The sequence below is a fragment of the Leptodactylus fuscus genome, chromosome 1 (assembly GCF_031893055.1).
Source record: "Leptodactylus fuscus isolate aLepFus1 chromosome 1, aLepFus1.hap2, whole genome shotgun sequence".
Classification (NCBI taxonomy): Eukaryota; Metazoa; Chordata; class Amphibia; order Anura; family Leptodactylidae; genus Leptodactylus; species Leptodactylus fuscus.
The window spans coordinates 162,855,376-162,879,504 of record NC_134265.1 but is presented as its reverse complement, the minus strand read 5'-3'; the positions used below and the strand labels follow the sequence as shown (position 1 = coordinate 162,879,504).

At 42.6% G+C, this 24,129-nt stretch overlaps 1 protein-coding gene across 1 annotated transcript in view; it reads right to left on the bottom strand.

Moving 5' to 3' along the window:
- The window catches only part of LURAP1L (leucine rich adaptor protein 1 like), a 31,605-nt gene extending 8,258 nt beyond the window's left edge, over window positions 1-23,347 (bottom strand). Inside the window, exon 1 of the mRNA XM_075263668.1 lies at window positions 22,804-23,347. Coding sequence (XP_075119769.1) covers window positions 22,804-23,007 — 204 coding nt within the window. The 5' untranslated portion in view covers window positions 23,008-23,347. The remainder of the gene's footprint in view (window positions 1-22,803) is intronic.
- Window positions 23,348-24,129: the final 782 nt, after the last annotated feature.

The window sequence follows — 24,129 nt, the reverse complement described above, 5'->3', positions numbered from 1 at the left end:
AGGGGAATTATAATCAAACGCCGACCCCTAGCCCAACAGTGAGAGAACCACCATATGTCTCCCATAAACACTTCAAGACCTTTGAGGAAGCGGCTGGGGATGTTGATGGATATTTTCAGGACTTCGAACACCAGTGCCGCCTGATGGAAGTCCCAGAGAAGGATTGGGTCCGGTATCTGGTGGGGCACCTACGAGATGGGGCTGCGGAAGCTCTCAGAGCCATGGACCCTAGTGATCAGCGGGACTATGAGGCCATTAAAAGAGCAGTGCAGAAGTATTATGCAGTCACTCCAGAGACCTACCGAGTTCAGTTCCGCTCTTTGTCTTACAATGGGGGAAGCTCCTTCCACATGTTCGCCCACAAGTTGAAGCAAGCATGCAAGCGCTGGCTAGAAGGAGAGGAGGCTGTCACAGTCGATAAGATCCTCCAAGTCATACTTAAGGAACAGTTCTTTTCCCAGTGCCCCGCTGAGATTCGTGAGTGGGTGCTGGAACGGAACCCAGCCACAGTTGAGCAAGCTGCTTCTCTTGCAGATGAGGGCCTGACCATCAAGCCGCAGTGGAAGAGGTTGTTTGCAGAGGAGCGGAAAACTACCACCGTCCCCCAGACACCCTTCAGCCAGCCACCCACCTTTCGTGTCCGGCCTCAGGATTACACTTCACCCTCTACCCCTGCCCCTGCCCATCGGCCTCCAGCTATGAACAACCCTGTCCCTAGACAACGACCTGCTGGAAGAACTCTAGAGCGCAGATGTTTTGGGTGCGGGCGGCCTGGACATTTGCAAGCTAGCTGCCCTGCTAACTTGGGAGCACGGTCCACAGTGGCATCCCGGCCTATTCACTACCTGGGAACCACCCCTAGGACAGAAAGTTTGGCCCCATTTCCAGATGACTCCATGAATGACCCATCTGTTCCACCTCCAGGGGTCTATGGGATCCAGCCCTCTGCCACACATCCCGCAAACCCTCAGCGGAAGCACTTGCAGGAGGGCCGAACAGTTGTTGGATTCCGGGACTCGGGAGCTTTCCTAACGGTAGCGGACCCCCGAGTTGTGCAACCCGAGGCCCTAGAGGAGGGCCCTGGCCTTTCTATCGAGTTGGCAGGGGGTACTCGGAGACGTATTCCTAAAGCTACCGTGGAACTCGACTATGGTTATGGACCAAAACGATGCACAATTGGTGTGATGAGCGGGCTGCCGGCCGATATTCTGTTAGACAACGATGTTGGAAATCTACAGTGCCACTTTGTGGGAGCCGTGACCCGAAGCCAAGCTCAGGGAGAAGCCAACATGGATCCACCGGATTTTCTGCCAGATGCCAGCCCTTCAACCCTACAACTTTACCATTCAGTACCGCCGAGGGAACCAACACCAGAACGTAGATGGGTTATCCCGGCAGGAGGACATATGAGCTATAGAGACTGATGTGCATTCCCCAATTTACCTGTGTAGGCCAATTGTGTCATGCACATGTTTTGAGAGGGGGAGGGGTTGTCGCGGGGTGTTTAGAGTCTATACTATAGGCCATGTGTAATATATATTTCATGTGGAATGTATTCTCTAACCTGTTGTATACATCAATGTGTAGTTGGCTGATTAGGGTCCAGTGTGTTAGCACATTGTATGCAAATACCTCTAACTAGTGAGGACAATGGGTGGAGATAATCTGCTCGGTGTCCCCAAGAAGATGTTGGATGGTGCATTGTCCACAGGAGACAGGGAGTCTGCTCTGTTTGGCATAGGTGAGGGGGGAAGGATCTGTGACTCAGCCCTTCCCACCCACAAATATAGGATGTAACAGTCTTAGTATATAGTATGTAGCTAGCAGTTAGTATGTGTTAGCCGGCCTGTGCACAGCTCTACAGAGAGCCAGGATTTAGTTACAGGACCAAAGAACCAAAGCTATCATTGAGTTGTGACTTCTGTGGACTTATTGTTGTTACGGTTGATGTGACCGCCGCCGGCTACTAACTTTGTGGATTACAATAAATTGCTGTTGTCTCCCGACCTCTTGCATCCCTGTTGATTCAAGATATCCTCCGGAGGAAGGACGTATACCTTTGCTCCGTGACAGATAGGTTAGGGTAAGTTGAAACAAACAGCGTTTTCTCTGTGTGTACCAGCAAATCAGTTGAGATATCACAGTTTATGGCAATATGCAAATGAGCCATATGGTGCAATGAGCGCACAAAGCACAAAGCTCTTTTGCATATTGACAAAAACAGCCTTATCTGGGCTACTGAGGCACAAAGGAAAAAAACTGTTTGATTCAGGTGACTAACTGCGGGGCTAGGTTGATAAACTGGGTTCAAATGAGAAACTCCCTTTAAGGCTAAGGTTCCACGTGGTGTCGTGCAGCAAAAAAAGAAGACTTTGTTTGAATTATACCTATGGGAAAACAGCTGGCGATTGCGAGGTTATAATTAACATGCTGCGATTTCCAAAACCGTGCCGCTTTTGGAAGTCATGGCGTGTCCGTATCTTGGTTTTTACTGTAAAGTGAGCACAGAATCTGCTAGAATCCCATCCACTTTGTCCTGACTGTAAAATGGCGCAGTTTTCCTGCAGTGTTTACGCCACGTGGTGCCCCGGCCTAAAGGCAATAGGTTCAACAATATAGTGACGTAAACAAGCTGTAAAGATGCAATTCAAGCTGGAAGAGGAATAGAGAAAGCTCTAAGTTATGCTGTGTAATTTTGCATAATTTGTTTGTGGTAGTGCCTAATTGTTTGCAGATTTGTCCCTTGCTTGAGTATATTATTAAACATGTTGAAATTACATAAGTTAGTATTTGAAACTCATATACAGGCAGTTAGTTTGGATTTTAGTAAAGGTGTATATCAGGAAAATACACAAAAAAACCCTATCTACATTTAGTCAGTTGCACCATTTTGTTTTCTTTTGGTAGGCCATGTACAGTCCTATGAAAAAGTTTGGTCACCCCTATTAATCTTAATCATTTTTAGTTCTAAATATTTTGGTGTTTGCAACAGCCATTTCAGTTTGATATATCTAATAACTGATGGACACAGTAATATTTCAGGATTGAAATGAGGTTTATTGTACTAACAGAAAATGTGCAATATGCATTAAACCAAAATTTGACCGGTGCAAAAGTATGGGCACCTCAACAGAAAAGTGACATTAATATTTAGTAGATCCTCCTTTGGCAAAGATAACAGCCTCTAGTCGCTTCCTGTAGCTTTTAATCAGTTCCTGGATCCTGGATGAAGGTATTTTGGACCATTCCTCTTTACAAAACAATTCAAGTTCAGTTAAGTTTGATGGTCGCCGAGCATGGACAACCCGCTTCAAATCATCCCACAGATGTTCAATGATAATCAGGTTTGGGGACTGGGATGGCCATTCCAGAACATTGTAATTGTTCCTCTGCATTAATGCCTGAGTCGATTTGGAGCAGTGTTTTGGATCATTGTCTTGCTGAAATATCCATCCCCGGCGTAACTTCAACTTCGACACTGATTCTTGAACATCATTCTCAAGAATCTGCTGATACTGAGTGGAATCCATGCGACCCTCAACTTTAACAAGATTCCCGGTGCCGGCATTGGCCACACAGCCACAAAGCATGATGGAACCTCCACCAAATTTTACAGTGGGTAGCAAGTGTTTTTCTTGGAATGCTGTTTTTTTGGACGCCATGCATAATGCCTTTTTGTATGACCAAACAACTCAATCTTTGTTTCATCAGTCCACAGGACCTTCTTCCAAAATGAAGCAGGCTTGTCCAAATGTGCTTTTGCATACCTCAGGCGACTCTGTTTGTGGCGTGCTTGCAGAAACGGCTTCTTTCTCATCACTGTCCCATACAGCTTTTCCTTATGCAAAGTGCACTGTATTGTTGACCGATGCACAGTAACACCATCTGCAGCAAGATGATGCTGCAGCTCTTTGGAGGTGGTCTGTGGATTATCCTTGACTGTTCTCACCATTCTTCTTCTCTGCCTTTCTGATATTTTTCTTGGCCTGCCACTTCTGGGCTTAACAAGAACTGTCCCTGTGGTCTTCCATTTCCTTACTATGGTCCTCACAGTGGAAACTGACAGGTTAAATCTCTGAGACAACTTTTTGTATCCTTCCCCTGAACAACTATGTTGAACAATCTTTGTTTTCAGATCATTTGAGAGCGGGCTGTCCATGCTCGGCGACCATCAAACTTAACTGAACTTGAATTGTTTTGTAAAGAGGAATGGTCCAAAATACCTTCATCCAGGATCCAGGGACTGATTAAAAGCTACAGGAAGCGACTAGAGGCTGTTATCTTTGCAAAAGGAGGATCTACTAAATATTAATGTCACTTTTTTGTTGAGGTGCCCATACTTTTGCACCGGTCAAATTTTGGTTTAATGCATATTGCACATTTTCTGTTAGTACAATAAACCTCATTTCAATCCTGAAATATTACTGTGTCCATCAGTTATTAGATATATCAAACTGAAATGGCTGTTGCAAACACCAAAATATTTAGAACTAAAAATGATTAAGATTAATAGGGGTGCCCAAACTTTTTCATAGGACTGTAACTCTGACCAGTGGAACTCTCTACGTCATGCCTATGACTTATTTCTGCAGTTCTTTTCCCATATACAGTAGTTCGCCTTGCTTTATCCTGTGTCCCCCGCAATATAAAAAAAAAAATATATATATATATATATATATATATATATATATTCATCACTCCATTTATGAATTGCTCCAAAAATAAGAAAAGAGCAGTAAAGGAAAATGTCATCCTGTTATTGCCCTGAAGATTTATCCGATTTATCTGCTGACATGAATGAAGAACAGGAGTACGCGGTTTCATCAATGATTCTCAACAATAAATGCACATTGCAGCCCAACGTTGCGTAAGCACCGTGGTGTGGCCATGGTGAAAACGTTGCGGCATTTTACACGCACTCCAGAGTGGATGAGATTCCTGCGAATCCCATACACACATTACAGAAAAATATGCACAGAGGAAACACTGCAATTTCCAAAACCGTTGCTGTTTTAGAAACTGTAGCATGTCAATTATACCTACAGAAAAACAGGCGATTCCTGATTCATTGCTGCTGCGGTTTTTCCTGCAGTGCTTTTTTGCTGTGGCTCACTACGTGGGGTGTTAGCCATGTGGACAAAAGTATTGGGTCACCTACAAAATAAATCTATGGGAGCTTTTATCCACTTATGCTATTTTTTACACCACTCCATCTGAAGTTTGGCATTGCTCTTGGTCATGCAAGGCTTCCATGCAGCAGCTCAGCCATGTAATGGAACTACTGGCACACAGCATTTATATATTTTGGTGATTTTGTGTTTCTTTCCACAGAAAGTCTTTTCTGCCCCTTTTATTTCTATAAGAGAAACGCCAGTGTTTCCATAGATATAATTGACATGCTGCGATTTGCAAAAATGCAATTGTTTTTGAAATTTCAGCATTTCTGTTGCAGATTTTTATCTGCAATGTGTGGATGGGATTAGTCAGAAAGCTTAGATTAGAAAGATCGGAATATCCCGGACAACCCCTTTAAGACTACTGTTTTGTACTGTTCACTATAAGACTATTTCATTAAATGACCATATTGTTTAATAGTATTTTCAGCCATTTAAAAAAAAAAAAAAAAACTTTAATTGACTTGAGAATCTCTTTAGGATGAGTGCACATGGAGTCTTTTGGTCCGGAACCTGAGGCGGAGGCCGCCTCAGGTTCCGGACCAAAAAATGGGTATCCGCCACTGGATGCCAGTGCATTGCATCGGCATCCAGTCACGCACTCTGCTCCGGATTAGGCCCAATGAATGGCCCTAGTCAGGAGTGTCTTCAGGCGGCTTCGTGAGGCGAATCAACCTGAAGAATGAGCATGTCGCTTCTTTTTTCCAGTAGCTGGAACAAATGGCTCCCGGAAAAAAGACCTGACCAGCTCCCATTGATTTCAATGGGAGCCGTCTTTTTGGTCAGGATTTTGAGGCGAATTCGCCCTCAAAATCCTAATCAAAAAACTCTGCGTGAACTCAGCCTTAATCTTACTTTAAATAAGAAAATACTATATGTACTCTAGCATACTCACTTTTAAAATATTCCTGATAAAAATCTTTTTACTTCTTACCTCTTATTTAAGAAAGAACGTGTAATGGTTTTATATCTGATGGTATACATATATGAAATAGAAGGCTTTCGAGTGGAAATACTCTGATAAGCAGGGAAAGTTGCTGATGAGGTTGATGAAGCCTGACATGAGATATGTGAGCCAATGAACAAGATAATAGGAAGAACTAGATCTGACACCAAGAGGTTATTGTTCAGCTGTTGAAAGGACTTCTCTTCATATGAAACTACATGTCCATAATTATCCAGATATTACGTTAGTCCAAGAGTATGTTACCATAGCCTGGGAAGAATGTAACCTGAAAGCATAACACTGAATTTCATTGCAAAATGAAGCATGAAAATTGGTGTGCTATCAAAACAAGATCTGGCCTTAACCTTGTGGATATAAGTGATCTTGTTTCACTGCAGAACCACAATAAAGCTGTTATGTTCCACAAAGGGATATATTAAAAAGACAGACATACCTCTAGGACAGTGAGTCACATAATATAACAAGCCAAATGTAATCAAAATCTAACCATCGGAGAATGTGTTTGTAGTTGTGTGTACATAAGCATCCAATGTGATGGAAGGAGGAACATCGATGTCACCAGAACCCAGCTTATCAACTCAGACCCGCAGACAGATACGGACAGTATGGAGTCACCTGAATCAAGGAGGGCAAACACGGTTTGATTCAGATGTTCCTAACTTATCTATCTACAGGGCTGGATTGATATGCTGGGTTCTGGTGAAATTCTCTTTAAGGTATGTAAAAGATGCAGACAAATCCATAGTTTACCATGCTTTATGAGGTCTGGTTATAACACAGCATGAAAATGCCTCTAAATGATTTCCATTAACAGGACAATGAGGCATATGTGTTAGAACATCAAAGCTAGGATTTCTGTTCTCATTTTTAGTCATTTTCTTTTTTTTAAATGTAGATTGTGAGCTCACAATGTACATTTTTCCCTATCAGTATGTATTTGGAGTATGGGATGGAAATCCACGCAAACACGGGGAGAACATACAAACTCCTTGCAGATGGTTTTTTACCCTTGGCAGGATTCAAACCAAGGATTCCAGCGCTGCAAGGCTAACCACTGAGCCACCGTGTTGCCCCATTTTTAGTCAATTTCTGTTACCTGTACTTATTGCTATGTTAAGAACAACTGTAGAAACTATATTATACTAGCAGTACCCACGACTTCGTCCGTGGCAGCATTCCCGCTTTGTGCAACCCACCTGCAGCCCGCCCCCCCCCCCCATTGTCCAGCGTCCCCTTAAAACCACGCCCACCACCCGCATCCCCGGCCCCTTTTCCACCACGACCCCCTTCCCCCCCGCAACCCCGGCCCCCTTTCCGCCTCCCATACCCTTCCCCCCCGCGACCCACTTTACAGAACCCCCAGCGACCACAGATTCCCCTCCCCACCCTCCAGCCGTGACCTCGGCCTCCTCTTCCCCCGTATGCCTAATGTCCCGGTGTGCACAGGTTCTGTAGACTGTGCTGCAGTCATGCACGGTGTGCTAGGGGAAGACGGCGGTTTGGGGAAGTGTGCCCCAGTCCCTCCTTTCTTTTCCCACCCCCGGGGCCCCAGCGGACTTATCTCTCCATGCCGGGCAGCAGGCTCGACCGATGGCTGCCTGCTGTGTACTCCGCATATACGACGCCATGTTCTTCCTTTCGCTTGGCAGCCGGCTTGAGCCTCTATAGCTCCACCACCTCTCTAGCCCAATCGAATCGGATAACAGCGCGAAGGCTCTGCGGCCGGCTTGAGCCTGTATAGCTACGCCCCCCTATCGCTAGCTCCAATTGGCGAACAATGGTGACATCATCTCAGGTTCTTCATCTGACAAGGACCATGATTCAGGGGCTCGCGGTGGGCAAACCCGGCAACCTACGTGGATAATAATGTGCCTATGTTTCATTCCGGGTGCCATTCTAGGTATGTGTGCAATTTGAGTGTAATCCGTTTGGCTGTTTTGGCGAGATTGCGGAACAAACATCCAAACATCTGAACACACAAACTTTGATAATATTAGTAAGGATTTGTCTGTATGGGTGCAATATCTCGCTGTCTATCTCGGTTTCTGAGAGTTTGTAGTGTTTGTAGAACAACCATCATTATACAGTTGGCCATACATCGATCAATAATTTAGCCTGAGGTTATGATGAGGTCATAAATCTTAAAGGGGCTCTATCATTAGGAAAAGCCATTTTTTAGCTAAGCACATACTTGCATAGCCTTTAGAAAGGCTATTCCACACCTACCTTTTGTATGTAAATCCCCTAAGTAGTTTTTGAATGAGTCATATTTTATTCATATGCTAATTAGCATCCAGCGAGTACTCCCCTCTGCTATGTATACAGCACAGGCTGCTGCTGCTGATGATGACTCCTCTCCCGGCTCTTACACACACATAGCAGAAAGGAGTGCTCGCTGAAAGCTAATTAGCATATGAATAAAAACGGACTCATTCAAAAACTACTGAGGGGATTTACATACAAAAGGTAGGTGTGAAATTGCCTTTTTAAAGGCTATGCAAGTACTGTATGTGCTTACTTAAAAATGACTTTTCCCAATGATAGAGCCCCTTTAATGTGTATGGAGAGCTGTCAATCACTTGATATTACACATAGAGATGTTCTAATATGTTTGAATGTCTTGCTATTAATATTTTTTAAACGGTTCTATCATTTAAAAATCATTTATTGTTCAAATCACGTTTTTATATGTTACAGATATTTTTAAAATATTTTTTTCCATGCCACTATCCATGTTAAAAAAAATATCCTACACTCTAGCATACTGGCCACTAAGACTAGTAGTAGGCTGACACTTCCTGTTTTCTGACTATCTCATTTTAGCACTTATTATCAGCAAAGGGACGAGTACAATGATAGGTACCACTTGTATATAGATATCATAGGAACATATCAATCATTCATACATCCATGTACTCTATATGGACATAAGTATTGACACAAACCTCTTTATCATTGCCACTGGTGTATCAGTGTACAATCTACCTTTACAGACATTTGTGTAAGAACAGGTTATTCTAAACAGCTCACAGAATTCAAGTATGGTAACAGGATGCCAATATTATTCATTGGAGAAGTTGGAGAAATTTCTTCCCAGCTAGATATTTCACAGTCAACTGAAATTAGTATTTCTGAAAATCGTAAGTTTTTAGGAGCCACAGCAATTTAGCCACAAAGTGGCACACCATGGAAAATTACAAAGGGAACCAACTTCATATCGGTACCTTCAAATGTATAAGGGGATGTCATAAAAGCTTCTGTAGGTGTATTGTGTATGAGTCAGAATGCTTTTGTCCACATAGGGTAGGTGATAGTCATAGCTTATGTATCCCCAGTTTCCCTGGACAATAACCACTGCACAGGTAACAAAACATGTCTAGAAAATTCTCCTATATACCTTCCATGACTCTTCAGTCAGCTGTACACTCCTGAACAATGAAACTGCAACACCAAGAAGGACATGCTGTCAGGTTATGCAAATGGTCAAAGTAGCAGCTGATCTGCAAATGATCAGATTTACAAGCACTTAAATCCAATCTGTGGCATGTGGGAGGGGCATAAAATCCAGATTGAAAACAAAGTTTTTAGGCACATTAAACCTCAAAAAGTGGATCAAATCATGATTGTTCAATGCCCTTTTGTTCACAGATGTGTCTGTTATTGACATTTGTCACACATTGCAGGGGACATTATCCTTGAACTGAGAGACTTTAGTTTATCACTTTGGCAGACACTACATGCCTACGCCAAGATGCCATCACTGTTCACTATTGCAAGTCCTTGTGGCTTGGAGAACAACGATGCACTGAAATGACAGACAGAGGTGCCATCTGATTGGAGGAATGGTGTTTAGTGATCCAGTCCCAATGCATGACATTGGGATACCAGCCAGATATTCAGCTACAGGTGTTCCATTGACCTTACACCACTGCTTTCAAAGGCTAACATGGTGCACAGCAAGATAATAATGAGAGCTGGAATGGAGGTCTATCCTCTTCAGTGATGATAGGCAAAAATTGGTCTGGAGACCAGGTGGACGAGGTCTTTACAAGGGTACTTCACATCAGTCTTACTCCTGGGTGATATAATTTATGGTAGCCAGACTAATATTCATTTCAGGTACACTAACAACTCAGTGTTACATTGATTTGGTCCTGGAACCAGTAGTACTGCCATTTCTCTAAAGACCCAACAGCACAATCCCAAGCTATATTTTGCATGTGAGCAGCCTGCATGGCCTACATATACTACTATAACCTGCAGCATTTCTTGATTTGTCTCCCATTCAGCACATCTGGGATATCATCGATCAGCAATTACAACAGAAGCTGCCAGTATTCAATCTTGATCATTCGCATGCCCATGTACATTCAGCTCTGCACAGCATTCCCCAAATTAATAACCTCCTTGATAGCATGCCAAGGGGTGTACGTGTGTGTATATCTATTTTGTTTCCATTAACATGTCTCATGATGCTGTGCTTTCTATAACACTAAGAATTTTCTTTCTTGGTTTTGCAGTTTCAATGATGAGAAGTGTATCTATTTACATGTGACTGCTGTAAAGCGTATCTCTAAACAGCGTTAACAGCAACTAAGGCCTCATGCTGCAGAAATGCAGCCTTTTTGGTTGCAGATGTTGCTGTGTTTTTTTGAGCCAAGGTCTGGAGTGGATTGAGTGGATTCTGATGCGAATTTTCAAAAACTATGTGTGTATTGACCGTGTTAGATTACTGGTGGTCAGCCTGCTGGGACCCCCAGAGATTAGAAAATTGTATACTCCATGTGTTCAGCACTAAATTCAGTTCTATGAGGGTGCTGCAATGTCCAACAGTTCCTGTAACATATCTGCCTGTCACACCTGTCTTCTGCCCTTGTTTGCCTCTGTTCATGAAGTGGTTAATTCGTGTGATTGACAGTCTGCCTTCTTATCAGGTTCTGGGTGGGTTCTTCCTCCCTATTTAAGCTTGGCTCACGTTCACACTGGTGCTTGCTATTGCCTTGTGCGTACTTGCTTTTCTCTCGCTGTTATTACTTATATTCTGATTCTTGACCTCTGGCTTTCCCTACTGACTATTCTTTTGGATTCCGATTTTGACACTTCATTGCTCGACTGTTACTGACCCCTGGCTATCTGACCTCCCTTTGTTGTTATTGTCTTGTCTGTGTTTTGTGTGCCACGTATATAGGTAGGGATCGTCTCCAAGTTGCCGCCTATTGCGTAGGATAGGGAAAGGCAGTAGGAAGGTGGGGGGCTTCAGCTTAGGGCTCGCTGTCTCTTGTGTCCCCTTCTCCCCAGGGTTCATCTACGCACTGGGGAACTGCTGTCTACACTTCCCTAACAGTACCTAAGAAAATAATGGAGCATTGTTTTTCTGTGTACCTGACCTCTGGGGGTTTCAGCAGGAAACTTTCTACCAGAAGGTGCTCAGAGTGTTTGTAGCAGCCTGCAATTCCTTCAATAAGGAATAACAGAAAGAAAAAGGATCATACACGCCTTAATCATTTCTTTCCCAAGGATATACACAGTGCCAGTGGAGTCTGAGGACAGTTGCTTTTTCTCTGTCCTCACTGATATAAACTTGCATTGTGGGCAGAGGGGAGTTTGTGATAGACTACCTAAAGTTATCTACCTAAAGTGAATTGTTTGCTTTAGGCTCGAAACTAGGTATGCATGAGGTACGCCACAGTAAAAACATTACCTGGATACTATTTACTGTATATATCTTATCTTATATATTTATTATACATTGGCTCATTTACTATCTCTGTTTAACACTGTAAGTTAAAGGCAATATATGTTTCGGTTAGGAGAACTCATACACACTTGTTAGTCCTCTTGTTACCATTGTGGACAAATGCTGCAGATAAAAAGTGGTATTTAGTTGTATTTAGATTATACACTATGACTTTCTCATTTAGCTGAAGATTTAACTCTCACCTGAATAATAAGGGTTAAATGAAAGTCTGCACAAGTGCCTGGAATGTGACATTCGCTGCAATAACCCTGATGTGTGTATGTCTAACACTGAAGTTAATCAAACTGTTCAATGTTTGCTTAAGCAAAAGACGTTCCAGGATCAGCAGTTAACCATTGAATGCTGCACAGTTGTAACCTGGGCTATGCCATCTGGGAATCTTTTCCATACACTATGCCAGTTTCACATGAGGGTATTTTGAGTGCATTTTAACAACCGTACTGCCAAGTGTCCCGGCCCAACTGCAAGTCTAATTAACCAAACTGACAATATTGTAGGGCTCTATGATGCTTTCAATATGGACCCTTAGAATCACAGTCTGGCTAGGACTTCAATTCGTAAAATTGTTGCAAAAATGCACCAATAATATGCTTGTGTGACACCTTTTGACTCCAGGTACCTTTATGGGAGTACTGAAAATCATTGAACCCAGATGTGTTCATACGCACACATCTGGGATCAATTTGTAAAAAAAAGAAAAGAAATAGACCACTCCTCAAAAAAAGTCCTTCATATTGGTACCAACTGGACAATGTTAGTTAAAGAATACTCAGCAAAAATGCAATGAAAAATGCTATGGAGAAAAACGGGATGCCTTAGGGCGGGATCACCCCTGCACTCGTCGTCCAGTTTGTGCTTTCACACTCGTGGTAGCATGAGATGGTCTCTATAACCCACACAAGTGGCTCAGGTAGTGCAGCTCATCCAGGATGGCACATCAATGTGAGCTGTGGCAAGAAGGTTTGCTGTGTCTGTCAGCGTAGTGTCCAGAGGCTGGAGGCGCTACCAGGAGACAGGTCAGTACACTAGAAGACATGGAGGGGGCTGTAGGAGGGCAACAACCCAGCAGGACTACTACCTCCGCCTTTGTGCAAGGAGTTACAGGAGGAGCACTGCCAAATGACCTTCAGCAGGCCACAAATTAACATGTGTCTGCACAAACGGTTAGAAACCAACTCCATGAGGATAGTATGAGGGCCCGACGTCCACAGATGGGATGTCCATCATCCACAGCCCAACACTGAGCAGGACATTTGGCATTTGCCACAGAACATCAGGATTATCAACTTCACCACTGGCGCCCTGTACTCTTCACAGATGAAAGCAGCTTCACATTGAGCACATGTGACAGAAGTGACAGAGTCTGGAGACGCCGTGGAGAGTGATCTGCTGCCTGCAACATCCTTCAGCATGACCGATTTGGCAGTGAGTCAGTAATGGTGTGGAGTGACATGTGTTTGGAGGGTCGCACAGCCCTCCATGTGCTCACCAGAGGTAGACTGCCCTTAGGTACCAAGATGAGATCCTCAGACCCCTTGTGAGACCATATGCTGGTGCAGTTGGCCCTAGGCTCCTTGTAATGCAGGACAATGCTAGATCTTATGTGCTGGAATGTTTCAGCAGTTTGTGCAAGATGAAGGCATTGAATCTATGGACTGGCCCGCCCGTTCCCCAGACCTGAATCCGATTGAGCACATCTGGGACATCATTTCTTGCTCCATCCACCAACAGACTGTCCAGGAGTTGGCAGATGTTTTAGTCCAGGTCTGGGAGGAGATCCTTCAGGAAACCATCAGCATCCTCATCAGGAGCATGCCCATGAGTTGTAAGGAGGTCATACAGGCATGTGGAGACCACACACACAGGGGTGAACCTGCTCCTTTCGCCGCCCGAGGCGAAGTACAGAAAGCCGCCCCCCCCCTTGCCGGGAGGAGGGGGCGGAGCGAGGGCATGGCTTAGCAGAGGGGGCGTGGCGACTCGAAGGGGGCGTGGCTTAGTGCCATTCGCCGGCAGAGAGCAGGCCCGGAGACTGCCTGCGCTCTGCCTGAGCGTGAGGGGAGTCTGCTGGAGCAGCACTGCTCCAGTGGCCTCCCCAAACCACTGCTCCGTGCTAAGCCAGTCCAGGACAGCTTGTCCTGGACTGGCTTAGGTTAGCAAAAATGCCGCCCTCCCTGAGGCCCTGGCATAGCGCCGCCTGAAGCGCTCGCTTCAGGTCGCCTCATGGGAGGTGCGGCACTGCACACACACACACACACACACACACACACACTACTGAGCCTCATTTTGACATGTTTTAAGGACATTACATCAAAGTTGGATCAGCCTGTAGTGTGTTTTTTCCACTTTAATTTTGGGGGTGACTCCAAATCCAGGCCTCCATTTTGATTTCCATTGATTTTGTTGTCATCACATTCAAGTTTGTACAGAACAAAGTATTCAATGAGAATATTTAATTCATTCAGATCTAGGATGTAATTTCAGTGTCCCCTTTATTTTTTTGAGCAGTCTATCTATCTATCTATCTATCTATCTATCTATCTATCTATCTATCTATATGTGTTTGTGTGTGTGTATACATAGATTAGTTTTTCCCTCTTTATCACATCTTGCTCAAGATAAGGCAGCAGAAACCACCTTCAGGTTCGGTTTAAAACTACACTAATACAACTTGTTTCCATCCATATTCCCAAATTTGTGTATGCCATGCTGTTATGTGGCATGTACTGTCTACAAGACATTTCCTGTCTCCTCATCATTGGTTTTCTGACCAATTGTTCCATTTTTTTTTTCTTTTTAAAGGGAGAGGGGGAATTACTGCCATGAGACCTAATTATATTTGTCAGATAGTGCGTCTGCTTGCTGTACTCTAGTTTGGATATGACAGATTTATCTTATCCACATAAATATCCCACTTACATTTGATATACAGACAAGAACAATGCATGCAGTGGCCAAATCGGTACAGTTGAATACAGGGACCCAGTGCTGGAGTCTCAATTGTCATTATCGGGTCATCCTAAAATAATCCACTTCAAGTGGTCTGTAACTGAAAGCGCTCAGTTCTCCGAGGCCTCTCATTCCTACATGATTGTACTGCAATTCACAGTCATAGCATAATGAAATTAGGATCTGCAAACAAGCATGTCTATAACAGCCTCTCAGAGAACAGAAGGAAGTACGTATCACAGAAAGCTTATTGTTAGAAGATAAACACACTCTTAATTAATATGAAATTGCTGAAAACTAGGGTGAAATTTAGATTGCATATAATTTCATGTCTGCAATTCGTTTTCTCAACCCTGTCGAACATTTTACTAGTGCCTGCTGTATTCTATGTAGTGAACCATTAACTAAACATTTTGTGTGTCATTCGGTCTAATAGCCCAATACAGCTGCAATTCTATATTTATTTCTATAGTGCTGTCATATTCCACAGTGCTGTACGGATATTGTCAACACTTTCCAATATAGGACTTACAATCTAAATTCCCTATCAGTATATCTTTGGAATGTGGGAGGAAACCAGAATACCTGAAGGAAACCCATGCAAACAAAGGGAGAGCATACAAACTCCTTGCAGATGTTGGCTGGATTTGACTGCAGAACTAGACACCATACTCCATTAAAGGCAGTCTGTCACCACAATCCACCATATCAAGCAGGTAAGTTATGGACACCTAAATAAAACTATATTTCTCCCTAGTAAACTGGTGCCTCAGTTGCAGAGATATTGGCTTTTTATCAATATGCAATTGAGCTCTTTGGAGCAATGAGGAAGTTGACATTGCTCCAAAGAGGTAAATGGCAATGCTCTCTTAGGCCCAAGTTACTTTGCATAAAGACAAAAATGGCGAAATCTCAGCAACATAGGCACCAATTCACAAGGGTAAAACACTGTTTGATTCAGGTGACTTTAGCCTATCTAGATGTGGGCTGATATTTTTTAGCGCTATGAAATACTTGTAAAACACAAAGGCTTGTGGTGTTATACATAGTCAGACTATAGAGTCAGTATATACACAGATAAATTGAAGGACATTTTATCACGCATATAAAAACTTACATTTTTACAACGTTTCAACCTGTTTCTTATGGAAAACTATTTGTAAGTGTAACCTGTATGTGTACACCTAAATACAAACCTGTAGTCTTTTGGCATATATATATATATATATATATATATATATATATATATATATATATATATATATATAGTGTGTGTATGTATATATATATATATATATATATATATATATATATATATATATATATATATAGCCAGGGTCTGGGGATGCTAGGTGGGGTGGCATAGATACACAAGTCCAGTTTCTTTAGTCCAAAACAAAGGTAGAGTTTATTTTCACTCAAAAAGGTAGTGCAGCAACAAAAGGAAACAATACAAAAATAAATCCCTGCCCATCTAGGCTCTAACTAAACATAGAATAGGTTACCTCACCTAGAATAACAGAAATCCAAAAGCCAGTAGAATCATTCAGGACACAGCCCAAAAATATGACCTCTTTCTTTCCCTCTCCAACCAAGCTCTGCTCAAAGTCTGCTGCTGGAGCTGGCTTCTTAAGCTCCCTTGATGAGCAGACTCTCAACAGCTGAGTTGCTGCCGGAACATCCCCAGATTGTGGACTGGAGGGGGGTGGAATGACAGGTCCCTCTACCAACCTGCCAACCATTCCTAAAAATCCACCTTAGTAGTCTGGGTGAGATTATATATATATATATATATATATATATATATATATATATATATATATATATATATATATATTACAAGCTAAATATTATGACGGTCAAATAGAGTCTTAACTTGACTTGCGAGATAGCAGTCTTCCTATGTCAGGATAGACAATATTTGCAGATTCTGAACCTACCAGCCAATTTAATTACATACCGGCAATGCTACTACTACCTAAAGGGGCTGTCTTAAGCAATTTTCATGAAACTTTGTAGGTAAGAATAGCTGTATGTGGTACATCAATATCATACACACATACATTATTTCTAAAGGGTGCTATTTGCTGCATTGATGTTATATTATGTATCTTCAGTTGCAGCAGGTTAACTCATAAGGTGTGGATTGCATCATACCCACATTATTTTGTGAACCTAAAACAGCTATGTGTGAGGTTATGTAAACAGGCATGATGAACAGAAGGACAGGCAAATATTTTGTCAGTCAAATAAAGCTAAGCAAAGTAGTTAAAGAGACCCTTCAGCCAAGAGGCACTTCCACATCTACTAGTCCACACCCAACAAGGGCATTAAATATGTCATAGAAATAGGTATCCTTACATGAAAGCATCTATTAGATGACTTATCAAAGCTAAGCAAACATGAAAGGCACTGAGGGTGTGCCACACGATCCCTCTCAACCAATCAGAAAAAAGACAAGTGCCTAGTACAAAGAAGCAAGCTGTATAAAGAGGTTATGGGATTACAAGAAGGCCTGTAGTTATAGTAATATTAGTGGTAAATGGTCAGTGACTGAAAATCAAAGCAAAACTGGCTTAGTTGCCCATAGCAACCAATCCCAGCTTTGATTTTTCAAGAGCCACATGTGAAACGTGCTTATATAGTGTGACATAAGATGGTGATATCGAAGCAAGAAAAAGCTTTTTAATGTTGGAATTTGCAAGAATAGGGTCTGTTGTGACAACAGAGTGAAACTTTCAGAATAAATTTGATAAATGCACTCCACATAGAAACTGCATTTCATGTTGGGTGAACCAATTCAAAACTTTGGTTTTTTATGTCATCGGAAAAATCGGTCTCAAAAATACTTTGGAAGAGACAATGTAAAGCATTCGAGCCATACCTGAGCCTAGCCCTAGAAAGATGACCAGACAGACTAGTATAGAACTACAAACCACGGTATGGCATATCTTCTGAAAATGTCTGCGTTGTAGGTCATACACATCTTCTTTGGAAGCTGAACCCAAATATCAACTCAGGGCTGTTTGGAAGAGGATAAATTCACTGACCAGTTGTTGTTCAGCGATGAGGCTACCTTTCACTTCAATGGAATGGTCAACAGCCACAATGTTAGAATCTGGGGCTCTGAAAATCATGTGCCTTTACTGAGCACATGAAGGACTCACCCAAAGTAAGGCTAAGGCACTATGTAGCGGGCTGTGGGAAAAACCGCAGTGGCAATGCATCACATTTTTCCCTCAGAGCTTTTCACAGTAAGGGAGCCTTCACACGGAGTTACGCTCCGCTCCGCTCATTCTGAACGTAAAAGTCGTTCAGAATGAGCACGTAGAAACCAGCTCCCATTGACTTGAATCGGTGTCAGCATACGAGCGCTACCCATTGAAATCAATGGGAGGCTTTTTTTCCCTATTGCTTTCAATGTGATATGCGCGTATCATAGGGTCGGTTCCTATAGCTGGACAGCATGTTCTATATTGGCCTGAAGAAGACGGCGTTGAAATGCGTAGCCACCCTCTGCCTGTCTTTTTGGAACCAATAAATGAATATTAATTCATTTAAGTTTTGGTTTCCTTGGATTCCATCCAGTGGGGCTCCCATTCCATCCTGGTTTTTTGTTTTCTCTACTCCCATTGTCTCTCACCGCCCTCTGGGTGGGTGTCCGGGTAGGAGCTGACACTGAGCTATTTATCCTGATCTAGGACATTCATTGGGGCGCCGGGCATTTTTCATTTTCATACTTATTTACAATGAGCAGTTGTAAAGTTCTAAATCCCTTCTTTTTTGCTGGCCACTGCTACTTGGATATGATAAAGGAATGGCTTATGCCACAGATAGAGGAAGATTTGCCAAAGGTAGGCTATCAGCAGGATGGTGCAACTCCACATTTTCATGTGGGTATTTGCCGATATGCTATTGCTGAATAAAACAGAACTGAAATGCCAAATTGGCCGTGCCAGAAACAATGATTCACAAATGGTGTGCTGTCCTCCACAATCATCAGACCAAACACCCTGAGACTTCTATCTGTGGAGCTTCAAGGACTTTCTCAAAATGTGAACAACCAGAGACAACACATCACTAAAATAGTGAAGCCTATATCTGAGGACATGCTGACATGCATCTAGACCAGGGCTAGGGAATCTTGGCTCTCCAGCTCCTGTGAAATTACAACTCCCAACACTTCACTCCTTGCACTTCCATGGGAGTTCCAAGAACAGCAGAGCAAGTATGCATGCTGGGAGTTGTAGTTTTGCAACAGCTGGAGTGCCGAAGGTTCCCTACCACTGATCTAGACAGAACTGAACCACTGCCTAGACATCTGCCATGCTACCAATGGAAATTACAATGAACATTCATAGTATATAGATAAAACTTGGATAGATTGTGTATCTTTTATGTGAATACAATTGTGTTATATTCTCTCAGTTATGAATACCGAGACTGCAATTCTGCACCTTCTTTTTTAATCACCCTGCATTCGGGACTTATCCTGAAAGCAGGACGACATCCCTGCGGATAAGCTGGTTTTTCTCAGTCAAGCAAGTGTTGCTACTTCTTCATTGTTTACATTGGTCTGCACTGCACAATATAGTACTTTTTGCAGTTCCTGTGTTTTGTATTACATCTTTATCACATTCACTGAGTACAAAAATGTTATACCCATCATATTTGGCTTGCTACTAAGTGTATGGTGTGTGCTGCAAAGAGGTTACAGCGCTTGCCCATGTACCATGGGGACTATATATGACTAAACATTCTATTGTATACTGGGAGATACTGTTACGTAGTGTTGTTACCTGATGGCAGTTGTGCCTGTTGTTACACAAACAACTGAAATCATTCAGGAAGTTTCTCGAATTTTTTTTCTGTAAATGAAACACATATTTTGTGCATCCGACAGTGAAACTGTCCCTATGTGGACCCCAAACTAAACTTCAACTAAAAACAATTTCATGATATATCTCTATATATATTTACATATACATATTATTATATAGAAACATATTTGTTTAATTTAGTGACGCATAGCACTAGTAGTTTAGCTTAGATCATATTCTCCGGTGCTATTATTTCCAATCTATTCCTATTTTATGTTGTCTTTATTTTCATTAGCTGCAGGTGGTGGAGGGATTATGGTTGTAGATTGTGACAATGCAATAATGGAAATACTGAGTAATGTGATCTTTCCAATCACAGGGGCCAGAGGGGGACAAAACCAATTCTACACTTACTAGAGGCTATGGAGCACATTGTGTACCATATTTTATAGCATATGGCTGTCATATTTGACTTGTCAATTTTTTGTTGTGGCTTAATTTAGTGCAATAGCTACTCACAAAGGGAGATCAGGTTTACTTAGAGGAGTAGTCTACTATAAGAGTCTTGTTGCTCAATGGCCAATATGTAATTGAAGTCTGTTGAGATATGGAAACAGTGTAGGAAATGCTTCTGGCTGTTTCTGTATCTTCTATAGGCAACAATGAGGAATAACTTTACAGCTATTCTTTGTCAGGAATGGGAAAAAGACAACCCCATTAGACACAGAGAGTAGCATTAAAGGAAGACAACTTTCAGTAGTTGTCTAAGGCTCCGTTCCCACAGAGTAATGGGCCGTGCATTTAGACACGTATACACGTGTCAGAGTATGAGCGCTCAAAACAGATCCCATCCACTTCAATGTGTGCCGGCTTATGGGCGCTACACATTGAAATCAATGGGTTAAAAAGCCTGCCATTGATTTCAATGTGTAGCGTCCGTAGGCTGGCACACATTGAAGTGGATGGGATCTGTTTTGAGCGCTCACACTCTGACACGTGTATACGTGTCTGAATGCATGGCGTGTTACTCCGTGGGAACGGAGCCTTATATATCCGCTAGCATGACTCTGATTCTCTATTTGTTGATTTATTAGGTAGGATTCACACTACCGTTGGTGTCCACTCAGAAGGTGTCTGTTTAATTAAAAAAAAAAAAAAAACGGACACCTATCATAACGGACACAAATGGATAGTAACTGATGGCTCTTAGTTACTGTCCATTGCCCATAGACCTCAATGTTAAAAAAAAAAACAAAAAAAAAAACAATGAACACTTACTGTCCGTTTTTTCAAATTGAATGAAAAGTCCTGCATGTAGGATTTTTTTGTCCGCTTGAAAAAATGGACATGGTTGTAAACGGACCCTAAAGGACACAAGATAAAATCCCATTGAAATGAATGGAAATTGCAAATGGACCAGCTAGTGTCCATTGCTAAAATCTTGTACAGACAATAACCGCGGACACTGCTGAGCGGACATCAACGGTAGTGTGAATGCCCCCTTACAGTTTATTCAACAAAAAACTAAATAGCTAATACCGGTATGCCACTTGTGCCACAGTGTACTTTGTGTACCAGGAAAGTACATATTTGTTGGGAAAGATGAAGAAAGTTTCACTGATTGAGCCCCATCACTCTAGCTACTGTTAGCAGTCATATTGCATGCATACAAACTATACCTGGAGGCATATTTTAGTTAAACGCAGCAACACTGGATCTCTATGTAGAATTCTACATATGGGATCTCTTATGTGGAAATGTTTCTACAGGATGTGAAATGTGCTACTTATGGGTTTCATCATAAAGTTGATATCACCATAGTACTGTTACAATACTTACAAAAGATCTATCTATCTATCTATCTATCTATCTATCTATCTATCTATCTATCTATCTATCTATCTATATGTACATAGTGTATACACACTTTTAATAATTGTTCACAGCAATGCTTCAACGCTGATGTCATGCCTATTGAATGGTTGCAATTCATCTTTCTCTTAGGCCTCATGCCCACAATGATGTGCACAGTCAGTGTGCTAGCAGTGTTTTTCACTGACACATCCATTTCTATGGCCCCATGGACACCACCGTGCATTTTCACGGTCCAGTGTATGGGGCCATGAGCAAAATTCAGGACAGTGAGCAGACCGTGCTCACTGGCATCAATGAATGGGGCCACTCAAGCATGGGTAGCTTGAGTGGCCCCATGGTAGATTTTGGCACCAAGAGTGACTCTCGGGTCAAAACCCGCCTGCCACGACCATTGCGGTTTCCCTCTCCGAAGTCGGCTCAAAAGAATGGGCCAACTCTGGAGGTTGCTGCCGCGGAATCCACCTGATGAAAGGGCAGCTCGCTTCTTTTTTCCCGCTAGCGGCATGAAAGAACGCTAGTGGTTTCCATAGACCACCATTGTATGGAGGCGGATTTTGAGGCGAAATCTTTTCTGAAGTGTAATGATATTTTAGGTCATAGTCCTAATTTCTGGTAAAGGGCCTTTAGTTTACTTTGTTCTAATACTCTCAGCAGGGGTAGGTCTGCTGTAAGGTTTCTCTATGTATATGTAAACAAGATTGTTTCCATCCATTGACAACAAACAGAAATCTTAGAAACTGATGTTACTTAGTTCCAGCTCTTAGACAGACCCGAATGACCAAATGCCGAACCACTTATAATGCGGTTACAAACGAAGCAAATGGTCAATGTTGTCTGCTAGGTGTCCACCATTTTATAAAAGTGGCAGAGAAAAAAGTACTCCATGCAGGACTTTTTTCTTTGCCTATTTTCGGCGGTCTTTGCGACGGAGTCTCCAATGGAAACGCTGACGAAGATGTGAACCCAGCTTTAAACATATAAGCAAATGACAACTTTTTATTATACAACTAGGCTTATTATAATTATAATTATTATAGTGGATGAATAAAATACAAGCCACTATCTGTGTATGCTACATACCGTACATATTCTAAAGTGGCATGCTATTTTCTAGAATAAGATGCATATACTGTACGTGTGTATATCTATCTATATACAATATAATATTATTATCATAATACATCTGTAGCTGAACACATGGACATGGAGCCCACACTGTGCCCAGGCTGTGGAATGTGCCAGGGCTGTCACTGTGATACTCACCATGTCCTGTTTAAGCAGCTGGAGCTTGGTTTCCAGTCTCTCCAGTGTGTTGGGCTGGGTAGGGCTGAGTGGGCACTGAGACTCTGGGACATCCTTCTTCCAGTCACAGTGCTCCTCTCGCAGGGACCTTGCCAGGCTTTCGGGCACCTTGCGCCCCAGCTTGATTTCTATATCTCTGAGGTCCAGTGTGGAGGAATCGGCCATGACTGGGGTGTGAGGAGGCTGCAAGGCTTTCTCCGGGACACTTGAAGGCAAAGACAGGGCCAGCCAGATGCCAAGGTGATTCGAGTCAACAGCTAAAGCAGGCCAAATAAATAAGTCATGGCTTCCTGGTTGACAAGTCAAAACTTCTTCATTAGGGTGTGCACAGCTGCCATGTCATTAAATAGCGCTTATTATCCTCCTACACCCATATTCCTGCCCTGCAGCGCTCCTCCCGTCCCTAGGAATCAGGTGGTTGTGGTAGTGCCAGAGGCAGTGATACTGGCAGAGAGCGCGCCTCTAGCCAGGTGGACGGTGCCCGGGCAGACTGGCACTGCGCTGCCTCTATCATTCAGTTTGCAGAAACTTTAAACCTCAGTGGCAAGAGGAGCTGATCTGACACAGCCCTTTACCGTACATCTCCTAATAGAAGGGAGTAGTGGCGTCCTAGTAGCAGTGTGAGGCTCTTAGCTGCGCTTTGTTTAGGTGACATTGAGCTGCATGCAATCCCTCACAGACAATGGTGCACAGTGCAATGACTGGAGTCTCATGTGTTGCTCTGCACAGAAATGAAATATGTCTCTTCTCCTGCCATGAGGTAATCCTTACGGGTTCTCTGTGCTAGGACATGGGAGTGTTATGTGCTTTGTAGACTGCATTCTTCTAGTGAACCATACAAAACGAAACTTTCATACAAGAGGCTAGCACATTTATTGAAGTAAATACCCCAGCAACAACCATGTTATAAAATGAGATACATTGTGCCACATTTACAGTATCAAAAGTGACACAAAAATCACTTTTTACACCAGAAACATAAGATGTCTCATTCCCCGAAGGCCTGATACTTTTTTCATGTATTGCTAGGTTCAAACTAGCATACGAGACTCCGCTGCAAATTCTGCTGAAAATCGTCACAGACTTTTCTCTCCACCGCTTTCAGTATAAAAACATCGGAAAACCAGTGGACCCCATTACAGTCTATGGGACCAGGGGGTTTCCATGTTTAACCACTTTTTAAAGAGGACTAGAGATGAGCGAACAGTAAAATATTCGATATTCGTTTCAAATAGCCGCTCAATATTCGACTATTCGATCGAATATCGAACCCCATTATAGTCTATG